This window comes from Molothrus ater, chromosome 4, assembly GCF_012460135.2.
Source record: "Molothrus ater isolate BHLD 08-10-18 breed brown headed cowbird chromosome 4, BPBGC_Mater_1.1, whole genome shotgun sequence".
Classification (NCBI taxonomy): domain Eukaryota; kingdom Metazoa; phylum Chordata; class Aves; order Passeriformes; family Icteridae; genus Molothrus; species Molothrus ater.
The window spans coordinates 19,032,182-19,047,003 of record NC_050481.2 but is presented as its reverse complement, the minus strand read 5'-3'; the positions used below and the strand labels follow the sequence as shown (position 1 = coordinate 19,047,003).

Sequence of the window (14,822 nt, the reverse complement as noted above, 5' to 3'; positions counted from 1 at the left end):
CCAACACATTAAACCCTCTAACAAGGTGACACTAACAGCATTAGCACCTAGGGAAGCATGATTCAACAGCCAAAAACTCTATAAAATCTGCTACTGCCTTCAACAAGCACCACAAGAAAATGAGAGAAACATCATGGTCCAAACTGATCAGTCACCACCATTTCACTAAGCCACTGTACAAAAAGCAAGTAAGCAACAGTGGATCTACCAAATGCCCTGACAAGATCTTTATACATTAATTAGTAAATTTCAGCTGACTACCCAGTCTCCAATGGCACATCCCAAAGATGCTTCTGCATATGGATATCATAGCTCTACTTCCAGGCTGTGATGAGCTTCATGATTTCAGTCCTATAGAAGCAGCTGAACATTAAAACATGTCTAAGTGCTTTAAAGAAACTGGAAAAAAAGAGAAAACCAATGTGCAACAATCAAAATGCTTGCAACTGAAAGAGCACTAAGAGAGAAGACATCTTCCTTCCCTTACAAAAGTTTTTCCTTTTTCTGTCAGCATAACTTCCATGTCCTAGTTTTTACCAGTTAAATAGCAGTAAAATACCAGCTATTTAACCAGTAGCAGCACAAGTACACTCATCAGCTTTTCCAGAAAACATCATCCCCAGTGGAACTGTGATTCTGCTACTTGGAAACTGGTAACTGGGGAGGGGGAAATCATGGTGTTTGCCAAGGCCTTTTTGACCCTTCCCCTCTCCCTTAAAGCTCCCCAGAAGGACCCTCTGATTTCCCTCTGCTCACTTTCAACTCTGACCACCTAGGCATCCCACACTCCAGCTGTCACAGGAAACATCTGGAGCCCTGGAGCACAACGAAGAAATCAGACTCTATAAACCACTTAAACTAAACACAAACCTTGCAAAGCTGTCATGTGCTTTTTGAAAACATAATCTAACCCAGCCAGCTAAAACTGCTCCTGTGGCTACACCACCTCTGCAGGCTGTGGTTTGTCAGCAGTAAAATCAGAGGGAGGTGCACAGGGAGGAGGTCAGAGCTCTTGGACAGTTTCAAGAACACACCTTGGTGACTCTACATGGCATGGCCAGGCAGATGAGACACACAACACGTAGACAGCTGGAACCACCCTGCCTGACACCAGCCCTGCTCTTTGCACAGCGTCTCTGAGAAGGCATTACATGCTTGTTCCATCTTGTGCTCGGATTATGTGACACTGTTGCACACAAGGGTGTGAGAAACGCTGTGCTCTGCACCTGCACAGCACCAGACTACAAGAGCAAAGCCCATGGGGAGCCCACATCCCCACCATATGACAGCTTTCCTCACTACCTGCCTCCTCTCACCTAAATACAGCTGCACACCTCATGCTCAAATCTCTCTTAGCATGGGGCAAAAACTCTGAAGTATGGAGCAAGCAATGCTTACATCAAAATGTGACATCCTCTGACTTTCAACACCTTAAGTTTACCATATCCGTCAAGAAGGCTGGGTTTTACAAGTCCAGTTTGCAAATCTTGAGTTCTTCCTTTCCTGAACTTGGTGAATGGTGCTATGCTGGCAGGAGAAAGCAGAGCAGTAGGAAGAAAAGCCTGATCAGAGACAGACAGCAGCAGCACTGAAGCTGATAAGACTGGTAATTTGGCTACAAGGGAGGAAATGTAAACAGAGAGTAGACTCACTGAACAAAAAATAAGTGTGGGGGGAAGATAGCAAAGGACAGAGGACAAACCAAAGCAGGTGACACTCCCCCAGCACATGGCTGATCACAGCAGTGGCAACACAGTCCATAGGTCAAGGCTGAGAAGTTCCAAGCAACAAAAGATTCTGCAGTCCCCTTTCATCCAGGTGGATTCTTGATGGTTTGCCTGCATGATACATGTGGTACTGCTCACTCATTTATTTAGCATGGCTACTTACATTCTTAAAATCTGAGAGAGGCTGGCTCAGTTATTAACACTGCCTTCGCTTTCTAAGGCTGTTTCTGGCCATGTCAAGGCAGGAATGAAAGAGCAAGAAGTGAGACACCACCGTGACATCCCAGGGTGTCACATCACATATACTTTGCCAGCTACTCCCCCTCAGAGCTGTGAGCAGACACCTACCCTGAGAAAGAAAAGCCCTTCCTCAGGCAAAGACAGAAAGCCCTCCCCACTTTGCTGCCTTTTGTCTAGAGGACACAGCCTCTCTGAGGAGCTGTAGGATGCAGACTGGCATGGGCACAGACAGCTGGAGCAGGCTCCTGGAAAGGGCTGCTCAGGCACAGAGGGCTCCAGTCTGGCAAGCATCAGCTGAGGGATGAATCCACCTTCAGACCCTGGAGGTAAAGTAGTAAGGACAGTTCTTCCAAAGAAATAAACCACCATGAGTCGCTACAGAAACACAGGGAAAACTTATATTCAGAAAACCCAAAGAGACCCATTTTCCTCCTCAGGTTATGGCAGAGAGCTGCAAAGGTGGTCATTCAGCCAGGCCTGCTGGCCACTGGCAGGCAGCACAGAAGCTGTGGCTGGTCCATGACTACTGAGACACCCCAAGGTCCAAGATGTGCACCCCAGCAAACCCCACGGCTCCAAGGCAGCAAGTCCAAGGTGGGCAGGATGCACTAAACCTTGGCATAATATGAGGATGAATACCAGAAGTGTAAGGGGGAATTAGGGCAATGGGTGCCTAGATGCCAGATTTGATGGGCTGGTACTACACACTGCAAAGCTGTGACATTTGAGAGCCTCACTCGTGGCAGGCCCAGGCTTTGATTAAGTAATACGATTTTCAAAAGCACTTGATTTGCTCCTCACTCTGTTCCCATTTATTTCAATCCTGCAGCGGTCTGCATGGGAGCAAGACAAAGCCATATTTCTGAAAAGCCACACCTGCACAGTGCACACTCAGTAGAGCACCTCTGCCCTTGCTTTCAAGGGCATTCCCATCAGCTTCACAAATATTACTTGAAAATATGTTACTGCAAACAAGCATGGTGACTGGAAAAGGGGAGGCAAAGGATGCAGTCCTATTAAACATTAAAAAAATGTATTAATTTTATCAACTGGGCATTCTGAGAAAAGATTCCTGTAGATTCCTTTTTGGTGAGGTTTTATAGGCAGGCAGCTGTTTAAAAAGCAGGTCAGGTGTTGAAGAGAGTGAGCATGTCTTACCAGCTCTTTCAGCTATCAAAAACACCTATTTCTGATAAGAAGTTGTTTCACAGATCTATGGCAAAAAGTCCTATTTCCAATACAGCTTAAGGAAGAACATTGGGCTGTCTAAAGATAACTAACTGAGTTATCAAAATCAACAGCCACCAAACTAAACAAATCTCTCCTAGAAGCTGTGACTCTCAGCCATACTTACTCACCTTAACCAAGTCATCACTTTTGTCCAGCACAAACAACTATTCTGACTAAAAAAAGGTTGGGGCATTCAGAAAACTTGCATCTATCACCTCCAGCTTCTTCCCTCTCCTTTAACTCAGCACACACAGCTACCCAACCCATTTTATCCTGAACACATCTTGCAGCCTCAGCATGCTTGCAGGAAAGGGGCCAGTCATTAGTGCCACGCACCGTGCCAAGGTTTCCTGCTCCTTCCAAGCCAGGCAGGCAGGCAGCCCTTATTTCATTGGCAGGCTTTTATGTCAGCTGCACCTTCTGAAAGCCTCTGAAGAGTATGCATGGTACAGGAGTGACAAGTAACAAATACCACAGAGGTAAGTACAATTTCAGGTTGCCAAATTGCCCTACAAACCCCCAGTCAGAAGGCAAAAAGCTGGTCATTCTTACTGCAGCTCTGCCTTTTGAGGTAAAGGAGCATTAAAACTGTCTCTCATGTCCTCTGTAACAACAGATCATACTGACTGTAAAAAAACTAGCACCTTGCTCCCCTGAGCTCATCCTTGTTTTTACCTCTCAGCAAAATGAAATCAAGAGAAGAACCTGGTGGTTCTAATAATACATCTTTGTTTAGAGACGACTTCAGAGTTGCATCTGAGAACACCTTACAGCCATTTTAGGTGCTGAGTAGGTTTCTCTACTGTCAAGAAATCAAATTTTTACTTGTTTAGGCCCTCCTAAAAAGCCTTCTCTCTCCTCTGTGTAGGTTCTTCTAGTCCTACAGTCTCAGAAAATACTGGCACAAGTCAGTTCACATGATCAAGACCACACAAATTTTAAAGCAACCCTCACTATAAATATCTGGCATATTCAAATCCCTCAGCCAGCCAATTCAACACAGCACAGGCATATTTAAGGTATCTCAGGGAAAGCACTTCCTTTACTTCTCACTCAACCAAATACCAATTGTTTCTAAATTAAGTTAATTCTAAATGCTGACATCTAATTTTAAAATCATTCTGAAGCCCAAATGGCATCAATTCAGCTGAAATTGACTCTCCATAAAGCAAATCCACTGCAGCCACCAGTGAAGGCACAGCACCCTGAAATAGCTCGGTCAGATCCTGTGATCCATCAAAGGAGCAAGAGGGATGAGTACAAATGAACATACCCAACTTCTGCAAGGGGTGACCAGTTTAATCACTTTTGGTTTTTTACAAACAACTTTTATAATGAGTGCTGAAACATAAACATACACAGCTCTTTGTCTGCAACCTGCTCAGGACAAACACAAGCCCTGCCAGATCCCCTCCAGAGCTGCCAGGACCTCGTGGCTGACTCCTCACCCACCGGGAGGAGGCTAAAACAGGAAGATCCACACACACTGTCCTTCCAAGCAGGTGGCACATCTGAATTCTCAGCTGTTCCAGGGCTTATGATTAACAAGCATGCTGCCCTGACCTGAACACTGAGCTCTCTGCTGCTGTAATCCTGTGCTGAGGCTCAAGAAGAGTGGACTAACATCTGAAAAGAAAGGCCACTCAGTTCAGAGAAATCCAGAAGATCTGGATCACCTAGGTTGGTTTATTTGTTTGTTTCGGTGGTGTTTTCCTCCTGCTTTTTGAAAGAGAATGAACATTATGATGATATCTCTATCAGCAGCTATGAGCAGATAGACTCCACAGTGCACACAAAGGTAGTGCTCCCCTGCAAATTTGCATCCAGACAGGGAATTTTGTAAAAAAATCATAGGTTTGTCTGATGTATCTTACCAGACAAAAGGTTTGAGGCAAATTTGGCTTGAGACATTGTTCTGTAACTCTCTTGAGATACTAGTTACCAAAGCCAATGAGTGACTTCTCACTAGCAGAAGTCAAATGAAGTCCAAATGACTTGAACAAAACAAATCTCTAGAGCTGAAAACAAGTCTGACATCTCAGACTTGAGCAGGTTTTTAAAGCTTTACAAACTACTAACAACCAGCTAGGTGTTTCACACTCCTCTGTAACTCCATCCAGATCCCAAAAGAGCCTTTACCTTAGGTACCTCAGCCTGTCCTTTGTTCTCCAGCATGCACACTCAGATAAAATACTTATCTAAGAATCATCATAGGGAGCCAAGACATCATGGCAGACCTGAAGAAAATCAATCCAAGTGAAATTACAGGACTGAAAAAGGAGAAATTTAGATATACTTATGAAGAATATTTTTTTTTCTAAAACTACTGCAGTAGAAAATTATTGCTTCCTATTAGAGACATACTGTATGTTATCATCTGATAAATTTCAGGAGATCAATGCAAACTCAGACTAATTTTGCAAAACAGCAGGTTCAATACTTCACTACCAAATTGCTTCTCCTCAGACATGGTCAGAGACTCTGGAGACTTCAAGGGCATAAGAACACAAGTGAGAATTAGGGCAGGTCAGACAGAAGCTTTATTAATCATGGTCATGGTGAGAGAACACTGGAACAGCATTCCTCTCCCTCTGCATCCCTGCCAAGTGATTGCAGAGACAAAAACTACAGAATGATTCTGGGAGGAAAAGGAAAAAAAAAGGGGTGAGGAAAAACAATCATGAAAGTATTAACAAAGCCAGATATCCACCCCTAAGTGGGGTGGATACTTCAAGTACCTCACTAATCATCATGAAGAAAAAATGAATTGGTAAGCAGGGTGACAATGTGATAAAATGGCTTGTGGTAGAGCCATGGGAGTGCCACACCTGGTATCACCCTGGTATTATCAAAAGAAGAGAGTCTGAAACACTTAGAAGCAGTTAGCATTTAGTCAAAAGGCATGGTATTTTAGTTAGGCTAAACTTCTTAGGCATGCTAAATATTAATTTTAGCACCTCAATGTAAAATCCAGAGGAAAGGACAATTCCAGAAAATAAACCTCTACTGACTTATGCTCTTTCAGTGGCATGCACTCCCCCAGTAATTTCTTTTCCCTGTAGAGAGGCATAAGAATCACTTTGCCAGCTGCTATCCCCCTCTCCACATTACATCCACAAGGTCAGCAGATGTGACCATAAACACAGCTTTTAATTAACACGTTTTCTTGCATTTCAATAGGTGCCCTCCAAAGGGCTCCTCCAAGAGGAATTGCTGAAACAATTCTGCACCACCGTTTGACATTTTCATGAGCAGCATGAATGAGAAGCAAAATTGAATAGTGAGAAATAAAAGGGAGTTTCCTCTCAGGGAAGACCTAGGCAGCAGGAAGGGGATCACTCCCCCTCCAGGAAATCAATGCAGCCTTCCCAAGGCTCACAACCCCCTGCACAGTTTTGTATCTCTGTGTTACTCTCAAACACAGGCAAGGCACTCTGTAAAGCCCTGAAAAGTATTTCTGAAGTCCAGAGGAGGCTCCCCAGGGGCTGCCTGAAAGGGACAGTCAGGACTGTGTCACAGCCTCCTACATCAGGAGATGGAGCTCACTTCAAGCTGGGCGGAGGTCCCATTTCCAGCTGCACTCACAGACTTGACAGGACCAAGCCACAGGGCAGGAAAACCAAAAGACCTCAACCCACATTGCCCTGTCCAGCAGAGGCTGGAGAGATGCAGCTCCAGGACTCCCAGTTCCTGGCATTTCTCCCATTCTCTACTGCAGACTCCTCCTGATGGTCTTCTCTAGCATTTCCAACAGCCCAGGACCCTGTGTCCCCACATGCATCTTCATCACCCATCAGGCATGGCTTTATTCACAAGCCCACAACAATGGAAAATAGAAAAGAGCATCTTCAACGGGCCTTTCTACACAGAAGGTATAAGGGTTTATACCATCTTTATCCCATGCAGAGGAAGTGGGGGTGAAAGAGGAAGGCTTGATTCTTCTTGTTCCCATTTGCAAATGAAAACTAAGAAATTCAGCTCCCAGTGCTGCAAGACAAAGCACAGAGGAGTGTGTGATGGGGCTCTCCCCCAGTTTACTGTTACCATAAAGGCTGCTGTGACTGTTCACTGTAAGCTAAAAAGAGCAGCTGTTCCTTGCTTTACAGCACGTGCCTCCCACCTGCCCCAGCCAGCAGAAATCCCACTGGAGGCACAGCCAGTAATGCTATGTTGAAACACCCATTTCTCTGGGATGGCCACAGGCTCCTCAGAGAGCAGCACTGCAGAACCTTTTTCAGAAAAAACATAAACCTGTGGGGTAAGTGGGACGTGGTTTCACATTTTGGTGACAGACCCTAATTTAAGGGTAGAAGAAGGGCACTTGGGATCAAACACAAAGAACCTTTCATTTCTATTTCAGAAGCTCAGACGGGCCCTCTTCTACTGGTCTAGCTGAAAGCAGGATTACCTAGCTGAGAGGTCTACACCTCAGCATTCAGGATTCACCAAGTTCATTCCAGCTCTGATCTACTTGCTGTGAATCCTCCCTTTTCACCAGCAGCTTACATTTGCTTAATTTTATGGGTAAAACAGCAGCATAGCCCAAAGATGTTTCTCAGAGTATCTTTGGAGCACTCAAAACAGCACTGAATTTCTGGGGCCTCTGCACTAGTCTTGAGCTAGCTGGGTGATTTGCAGGATGAAGTATCTTCAGCAGTTTGAGCTGAATATTCACTAGGCTTGGCTTCCTTTCACCAAGCATCTCATTTATTCCAGGGCCTAAATTTATAGAAGATGCACAGAGAGAGGACTTCAGCACTCCTGCTATTCCCAATCTCTTTCAGTAATTGTCTAGAAACTACTTTAGGAAAAGCAAGAGAGAGCAGATTCAAGGTGAACTCCTCTAATCCAGCGCCCTGGTCATCCAGCATCCAACACCTGCCAACTCATTCTGAGAGAAGAGAGACAAAAGACACGGACAGAGGAAAGGAGCAATAGGGTCAGTCTGGTCAGATTTGCACACACTGCCTGGGGAACTGAGGATGTTTTGTATACACTTTCTCTCTATCACACAATAAAAGATGACACTAGAAGACCCAAGCCCTACAGAGAGCAGCTTGCAGTTTGAGGAATTTTTACTCTAATTACCCACAGCACAGGACTTCGATATTATGGAAACAGAAATACCTGTATCTTTACCACATGCCAAAACTAAGAAGTTAATGGAAGATAAACTGGAAAGCCAACATTCAAAAGAGTCCAGAAGAAAGGCTTCAGGGTTTCTTCCAAGAACAACTTACAATTAAAGCACTCCTTCACCCTGAGAAGGAGAGGGAGTAGCTGCCTGTGGTTCAGCACTCATGAGTTCTGTCCATCAGAAGACAACGAAGAAGATGCAATGTGAGTCTGGGGAACACAACACTAAAGTGACCTTCTTTCAGACTAAGAAAACATAAAGGAGTGAAGGCACAAGTTGACAAGGGATTCTGAAAGGGGAAAACAAAATTTACAAACCCTCTTGGCCAAACACAAATTTGTTCTCCACAATTCTACTCAACACAGATCCACTTGTACTCTTTGGTGTGAGAAAATTCCCAGCAACAGCTGATTAAGAGTGGGCATAACAATGCAATGCAATTGGAAAGACAAAGCAGAAGACACTCGTGACTCATGGGCCTCTCCTCCTTTTTATAAAGAGACAACATAATGCCAGATAACAAAATCTGCCCTGAGACCATCTGTGCTCGCCTCTGTTTTGATGCATTTCCCAGGCAAAGTGAGCAGACCTGTCTCCTCACCCTTGCTGCTCAGCTTCAGCTTTCCAGAGCCAGCCAGTGTTATTCAGCATCACCACTGTGTTATGTGACACGATTATCAGCTCTGCTGGCTGCTCCAGCTCCACAGCAATCAGCACAAAGCAGCTTTCATAATGTTCTCAGCCCACCAGCCTCAAGACAGCTTGAAGTGCATATAAAAAGCAGACTTACCTGGCTTGCTTCCTTCACAGTCATGCCCCAGTTGACCTTTGGTGTTCAGGCCACAGGTATACACCTCCCCATCTTCCAACAGGAACACAGAGTGGTTTCCTCCACATGCCACCTCCTTGACATTTCTGTCATGGATGAAGCCATACACCTGTGGTTCAGGAATGATGACCTGGAGGTTGCTACCTATCCCAGGCTGTCCATAAGACGAGTAGCCCCAGCATAGCATTTTCTCTCTTTTCAGCAAGTCATGTATCCTTCCTGGGCAAGAGAGACAGGGAAATGAGTGTGAATGAAGCAAGTACACTACAAATGATCCTACAGAGATCCAGTTATTCACAGTAGGAGGTGGAAACAACCAGAAAAGGCATTTCCTGCATGACTGTCAGGTTTGTGAACTGTCAGTAAACCATTACACAGACAAAGAGTAATCAAGACAGCTCAGCTGTGGTACTGAATCAGCACCTTCATGCCTTGGCCATCTCCATCTGCGAGGCAGCGGAAATGTTCTGAAACCCAGGAGATTGAGCTCTTACACTGCAAAATTGCTCTGCTTCAAAAACCAAGTATCAAACAATGCCTCAAACCAACTGTAATGCTATTCAGACTAACAGGTCCAAATTTGAACTTTTAAAGTGTCATATTTGAGGCTGCTTCTAAGTAAATCTTTAAAAAATTACCTCCAAGGTGGTTAAACTAGCCCTGAACAGAATAACACAGATATTTGTAGTGTACTAGCCAATACAGAAATGTGCTATTTCTGATAAAAACAGATTAAAGAGTACTTTGCTCAATTGAACACAGTCTTGCAACCCAAATTTGTGCATGCACAGACACATGCACTGAACTTGAGCCACACACTGAACACACACACAGCCCTGAACTGCAGCAAGAATTACACAAGAAGCAGCAGCTCACGTGGAGCAGCACATTGACAGCTTGGCCCTGACAGCAGTGGACAGGTCACGTTGCTGCAACTTGCCAGCAGTCAGGAGTTATCTTCTGTGCAGTGCTCAGTCAAAGTCAGGGATTTCAGAGTGGGGTAACATGGGAAGGGAAAAATATAGCAATATAAAAGATCCAAGGATTTACTTGGCTTGAACTTGATAAAGACAACAGGATGCTAATGCCTAAAAGCTGGGGGAAGAAAACTGTATTCTATAAGAAGCACATGAAAGATTTTAGTACTACTCCTTTGTCACTTCTAATCTCAATAGGTTTAGGTTATTTGTTAAGCATGCTATACTAATAGGACATTGAGAACTCCTCTCATTCAACTAGAAACTAGCTAAAGCCTTTCTTTTTTTTTTTTTTTTTCCCAAAGGGAAGGAGAAAGATAAGAAAATGAAAGATCTGAGACATCAAGTCTTAGGACACACCATGCCAAGCTTTAGCTAAGGCAATTTGCAGTAGCAGCAGCATTTACTAACGTAGCACAAGATAGAAAAGCAAAGGGTAACCCCTGAAGTGCCAAAGATTCCTTCTCCCACTCTGAGCAGACAGGAAACACATGCATTTGGTTTGTTTCCAAAACCTGGTGCTAATTCAAGCTCTAGGTATTAGCAATAAAGCCTTTCCTAATCTGAGCCCTGAGACACAGGTGTTCATCTCTTACCCTTTACCTGTCAGCTGTGGTCACTTCCACTGAGGCATGACTGAGCTGGAAGGGGAAGGGAGAGGATTGGATTTTCCAGTTAGTACTTCATCAGTGGTGCAATTTCCTACCACAAACTGTTTCCTAGGATCTCTTATTAGGTGCTTTAAAGCAATGCAGGACCCCGTTTATCTCTAGCAGCGCTTCTTCCTTCGCAGCATAATTCAACTCATTCACACCCACGTGTGCTTATCACTGGCCAGCTCCAAAGCACACAGAGGAAAAAGCAGGAGCCTTTAACAAGGCTCTGCCTGGTTAAAAAAGCAGGAGCATACAAGGTTCTGGTTAAATCAGTCATGGTGTACACTCTGTAGCTGGTTGCCCTAAGCACAAGAGCCTGATGGAAGACACCCTCCATGCTGACTAAACTAAGAATAGGAATGCCGTGGGACACGAGAAAATTGAAGCGTGTGCATGTGCTTTAAATGTGCTTTAAACAGCTACATTTAGAGTGAACTTCATGTTCTATCACACCACCAAAAAAACCCAAACTAAAAATGCATGAGCAACACCCTGAAGGTGGCAGGGAATCGTTTCAAAACTAACACTGGAACAGCAGAAATCTGGGACTGCCATTTCTCTCAGCCTGGGGAACTGCGTGTTACAAAGACACAAGCAGCACTCCTGAAGACCCAAGGATCACTAACCTGCTAGGATAAATAGATACTGCCTCTAAGGTGAAAAGATTTCACCAGTATTCCACTTGAACTACAATGACACTGTACCACATGAGCTAAGTATTAATTTGGGATACCTTCTAAAAGAGTACCTCAACAGCCTGCTCCCTGTAGACTACAGTCATCTTCCCTAGTGCTAGTTTCTTTTAAAATGCTAAAAATACATTAATTACTTTCTTTGTGTTCATATTCCACACAAGAATTTGCTGCTAATGGGCAAAGGAATATGATGTGATTGGTAAGAGATGGGTTTTTCTTCCAGTTAAGACAATACTACTGAAACTACTGAGGAGTTCAAACTCCCAGTAATCCATATAAACACTAGGGTGATATTTCAGAGTTCAACCTTTCATTCATGCTACCGGCCAGATTTTCTGAAGCTCCTCATATTTAACTATCCCTATACCAGACATAGAAAATGTGGTTTTCACTAGTTTTTTCTAAAATCATCTCTATGGACTATACCATCTCTATCCACCCCCATCTTCCAACATTTTGCCAATAAATCTCTGTGCAGCTCAGTTTCACAGAAACAGACCGACACTTTCCAGTGGAGAGCAGAGCAAAAAACACAGCCACTCACAATTTCAGTGCACAGGCACAGCTAAACATTTCAAATGGCCTGGTGAATTTACTTACGCTGAAAACATATTTAAAACCACAACTTTAAGACTATTTTTTTCTTCCCCTAAAAAAAACCCCACAACGCTGGAGGTCTTAATACATTGTATGTTCAAGTAGGAGCTGTGTCCTGAAACACGAGGAGACTTTAAATAACAATTTCACACTCTGTTTCCAATCCGGTTAAGGCAGTTACTCTGCTCTGACAGTAACAGAGGAAGTAAAAGTGCATGTGCCACTGCAAGCTACCTCTACAAACTGCATACCTTCCTCATATTAAAACAATGACATAAGAAGTTTCTAGTGTAGGCAAGCACTAACAGCCATGTGCCTGCACATACACATGTACACATTAAACATGCGATTTATATTCACTTATCTGAAATTCTATGTAAGTGATTAATATTCCTAGTGCCCAGCTCAATACACCTTAAAAAAGCTGAATTTTTATCTTCACAGGGCAAACCCTTCGGGGAGAGAGGGTTTTTCTTAAATGCATCAGTTAGGGATTAAAGTTCAGAGTTCTTTTAAAAATTGGATTGCAAAAAGCACAAGAACTGCAGTACCCAACCACATAACCTATCCTGCTCTTCAGAAATCCCAACACAGCCAGCGTGGTATTCATGTTTCAGAGATATGAACAGATGCAATGCAGTAAAGCCAGGCATTTGCAGAGATTCCCCACACAGAAAAAGGAGAGGGGAAGATATAACACCACATCCTTGGACCCTGACATTCCAGGAATAATTCGTCATCAAAACAGTGAAGGATGCACATAGCACAGGCAGAGCTAGGAAAACCTCACACTGTGAGGAATATTTTGAGGAAATCTATTGTGGGTGGAAGACTCACCCTCTGCTATAATAAGGTTCTGCTGACATACTAAGTATATATCCTTTGGTGAAAAAACAGCCTCCGTGGATTAGTAAAATAATAATGCTGTATGTATGATCATGACAGGATGTATTTCGTCTTTTTCTTTTTTCTCTCTCTTTTTAAAAGCTCTCATGTCACGCAGAGTCTCTCCTCAAAATCACACAAACATATTCTAAAGCCATTTCCACTCTGCGACCTTTCTGGGGAAGTCAGCTAAGTAAATATCAGAATTACAACAAACAACACTCTGGGGGAAGTCACCTAAGTAAATATCAGAATTACAACAAACAACACTCAAGGCTCAATGCTCTCTAAACAAAGAGATCTGCCAACTGGCAGGGCATGAATAAACAAGTTTTTCCTTCCCTCTTGTTTGTGAGATTTCAGATAACGAATGTGCTTCTTGTACTCCAGCATTGCTCAACAATGACGGAACTTACTGCCTCTTTCTGCCACCAAGCCTCCAAGCCCACTTTCTTCTTCTTTTTGCCTCCGTTTCAGTCCAACTCAATGTCCAATGTAAAGCAGGTTACAGAGCAAGAGAATACAAGGTGTACCAGCAAATGAGTTAAAGCAGGAGCAGAGTATTCCCACTGCACAGCCGCACACCCTCAGATGGAGATACCCCCACAGAAAACAGATAAAAAGAGATACCTAAAATCAAACACGACAACCCCCCCGCCATCACCTCCATTTTGCAATCCCAGTACAAACACCGCTCGCTCCCTGCCTTCACCCCGGACAACCCGGGCTTCTTGCGGCCGCTTCCCACGCCCAGAGCGGCGCTTCCCGGCGGGCACACACCGACCCCGGAGCGGCAGTAGCCCCGAGCCCACCCCGCAGCATCCAGCTGATGCTGCAGCAGCAGCAGCAGCAGCAGCAGCAGCGGTGCCGAGCTGCTCCTGCCGCAGCCCCGCGGCCGCCCGGGCTGGGGACGCGCGTCCTGCGCCGGGGGCTCCGCCACGCCCGAGCCCCGGCTCCCCTACGGATGGGCTCGGTACCGGGAGCGGCAGCAGCCGCCCCGCGGGGCCGAGCCGTCCTTCCCCGGCACTCACCGCCGCCAGCCCCGCCGCTGCCGCCGCGGCGACGAGGAAGTCCCAGCCCCGCTGCCGCCGCCGGGAGTGACGCGCGGTGCGGCCAATGCGCAGGGCGGGCCCGGCCCCCGGCGGGCGCGGGGAGGGCCGGGAATCTCCTTTCCCCAGAGCCGGGGCACGGTGTGGGCTCCGCGCTCCTGGCGGGGGCTCCGCGCTCCTGGCCTGGCCTGGCCTCAGCGCTCCTGGCCTGGCCTGGCCTCAGCGCTCCTGGCGAGGCCTCAGCGCTCCTGGCCTTCCCAGCGGTGCTGCAATGGCGCGGGCGGAGCGCTGGGCACAGGCGGCCCCCGCCCGCCGGGCTGCCCGGCTTTAGCCTTGCAGATCGCTCGCCGCTCTAAACGCGGCAGAAACCGACGGGCCGAGTTAAGCGCATTCCGGAATTTAAGCTGTTCTAAATGAAGGTCTCAAGGGAAAGGCAGCTTTCCAGTGTTTGAGAATGCGTTAAGCACGAAATGTCACTTACTAATAACAATAGTCAGTTTCTTTCCCCTAGTCTGTTTCTTCTTCCTTTTATGGGGGCTCTGATCACCTGGCAGGCTCATTTGTTTAGGAGCTCAAATTTTACAGAAAGTTTCAACCTCAAAAAAAGGTTTGTTGTCAAAATCTCCATTGAGAGAGAGGGGGAGGAAAAAAAAAGAGGCCAATGAGCAAGCAATTATGTAACTCCCAAGTACTGATTTTCTGGTTTTAGTGCCATCTATTAGAAGACGACTGTGCTCCACAATCTGCATCCCATTCAGACCACCAAAATGACAGACAATATTTGGAGCAAACCTCAGATG

The 14,822-nt window shown here is 45.3% G+C and overlaps 1 protein-coding gene across 3 annotated transcripts in view; it reads right to left on the bottom strand.

The window, feature by feature from the left end:
- HERC3 (HECT and RLD domain containing E3 ubiquitin protein ligase 3) overlaps positions 1-14,086 on the bottom strand; it is a 44,037-nt gene extending 29,951 nt beyond the window's left edge. Inside the window, exons 1-3 of one of the 3 annotated variants that reach the window (XR_008508300.1) lie at positions 14,005-14,033; positions 10,744-10,781; positions 9,125-9,382 (exon numbers count right to left, since the gene is read on the bottom strand). Coding sequence is in view for 2 of the 3 variants with exons in the window: in XM_054514529.1 (XP_054370504.1) it covers positions 9,125-9,350 (226 nt within the window). In the remaining variant the exon portion in view is untranslated. Of the gene's footprint in view, positions 1-9,124; positions 9,383-10,743; positions 10,782-14,004 lie in introns of all 3 variants that reach the window. The other 2 variants (XM_054514529.1, XM_036382083.2) reach the window with 2 other exon arrangements.
- Between the last annotated feature and the right edge of the window lie 736 nt (positions 14,087-14,822).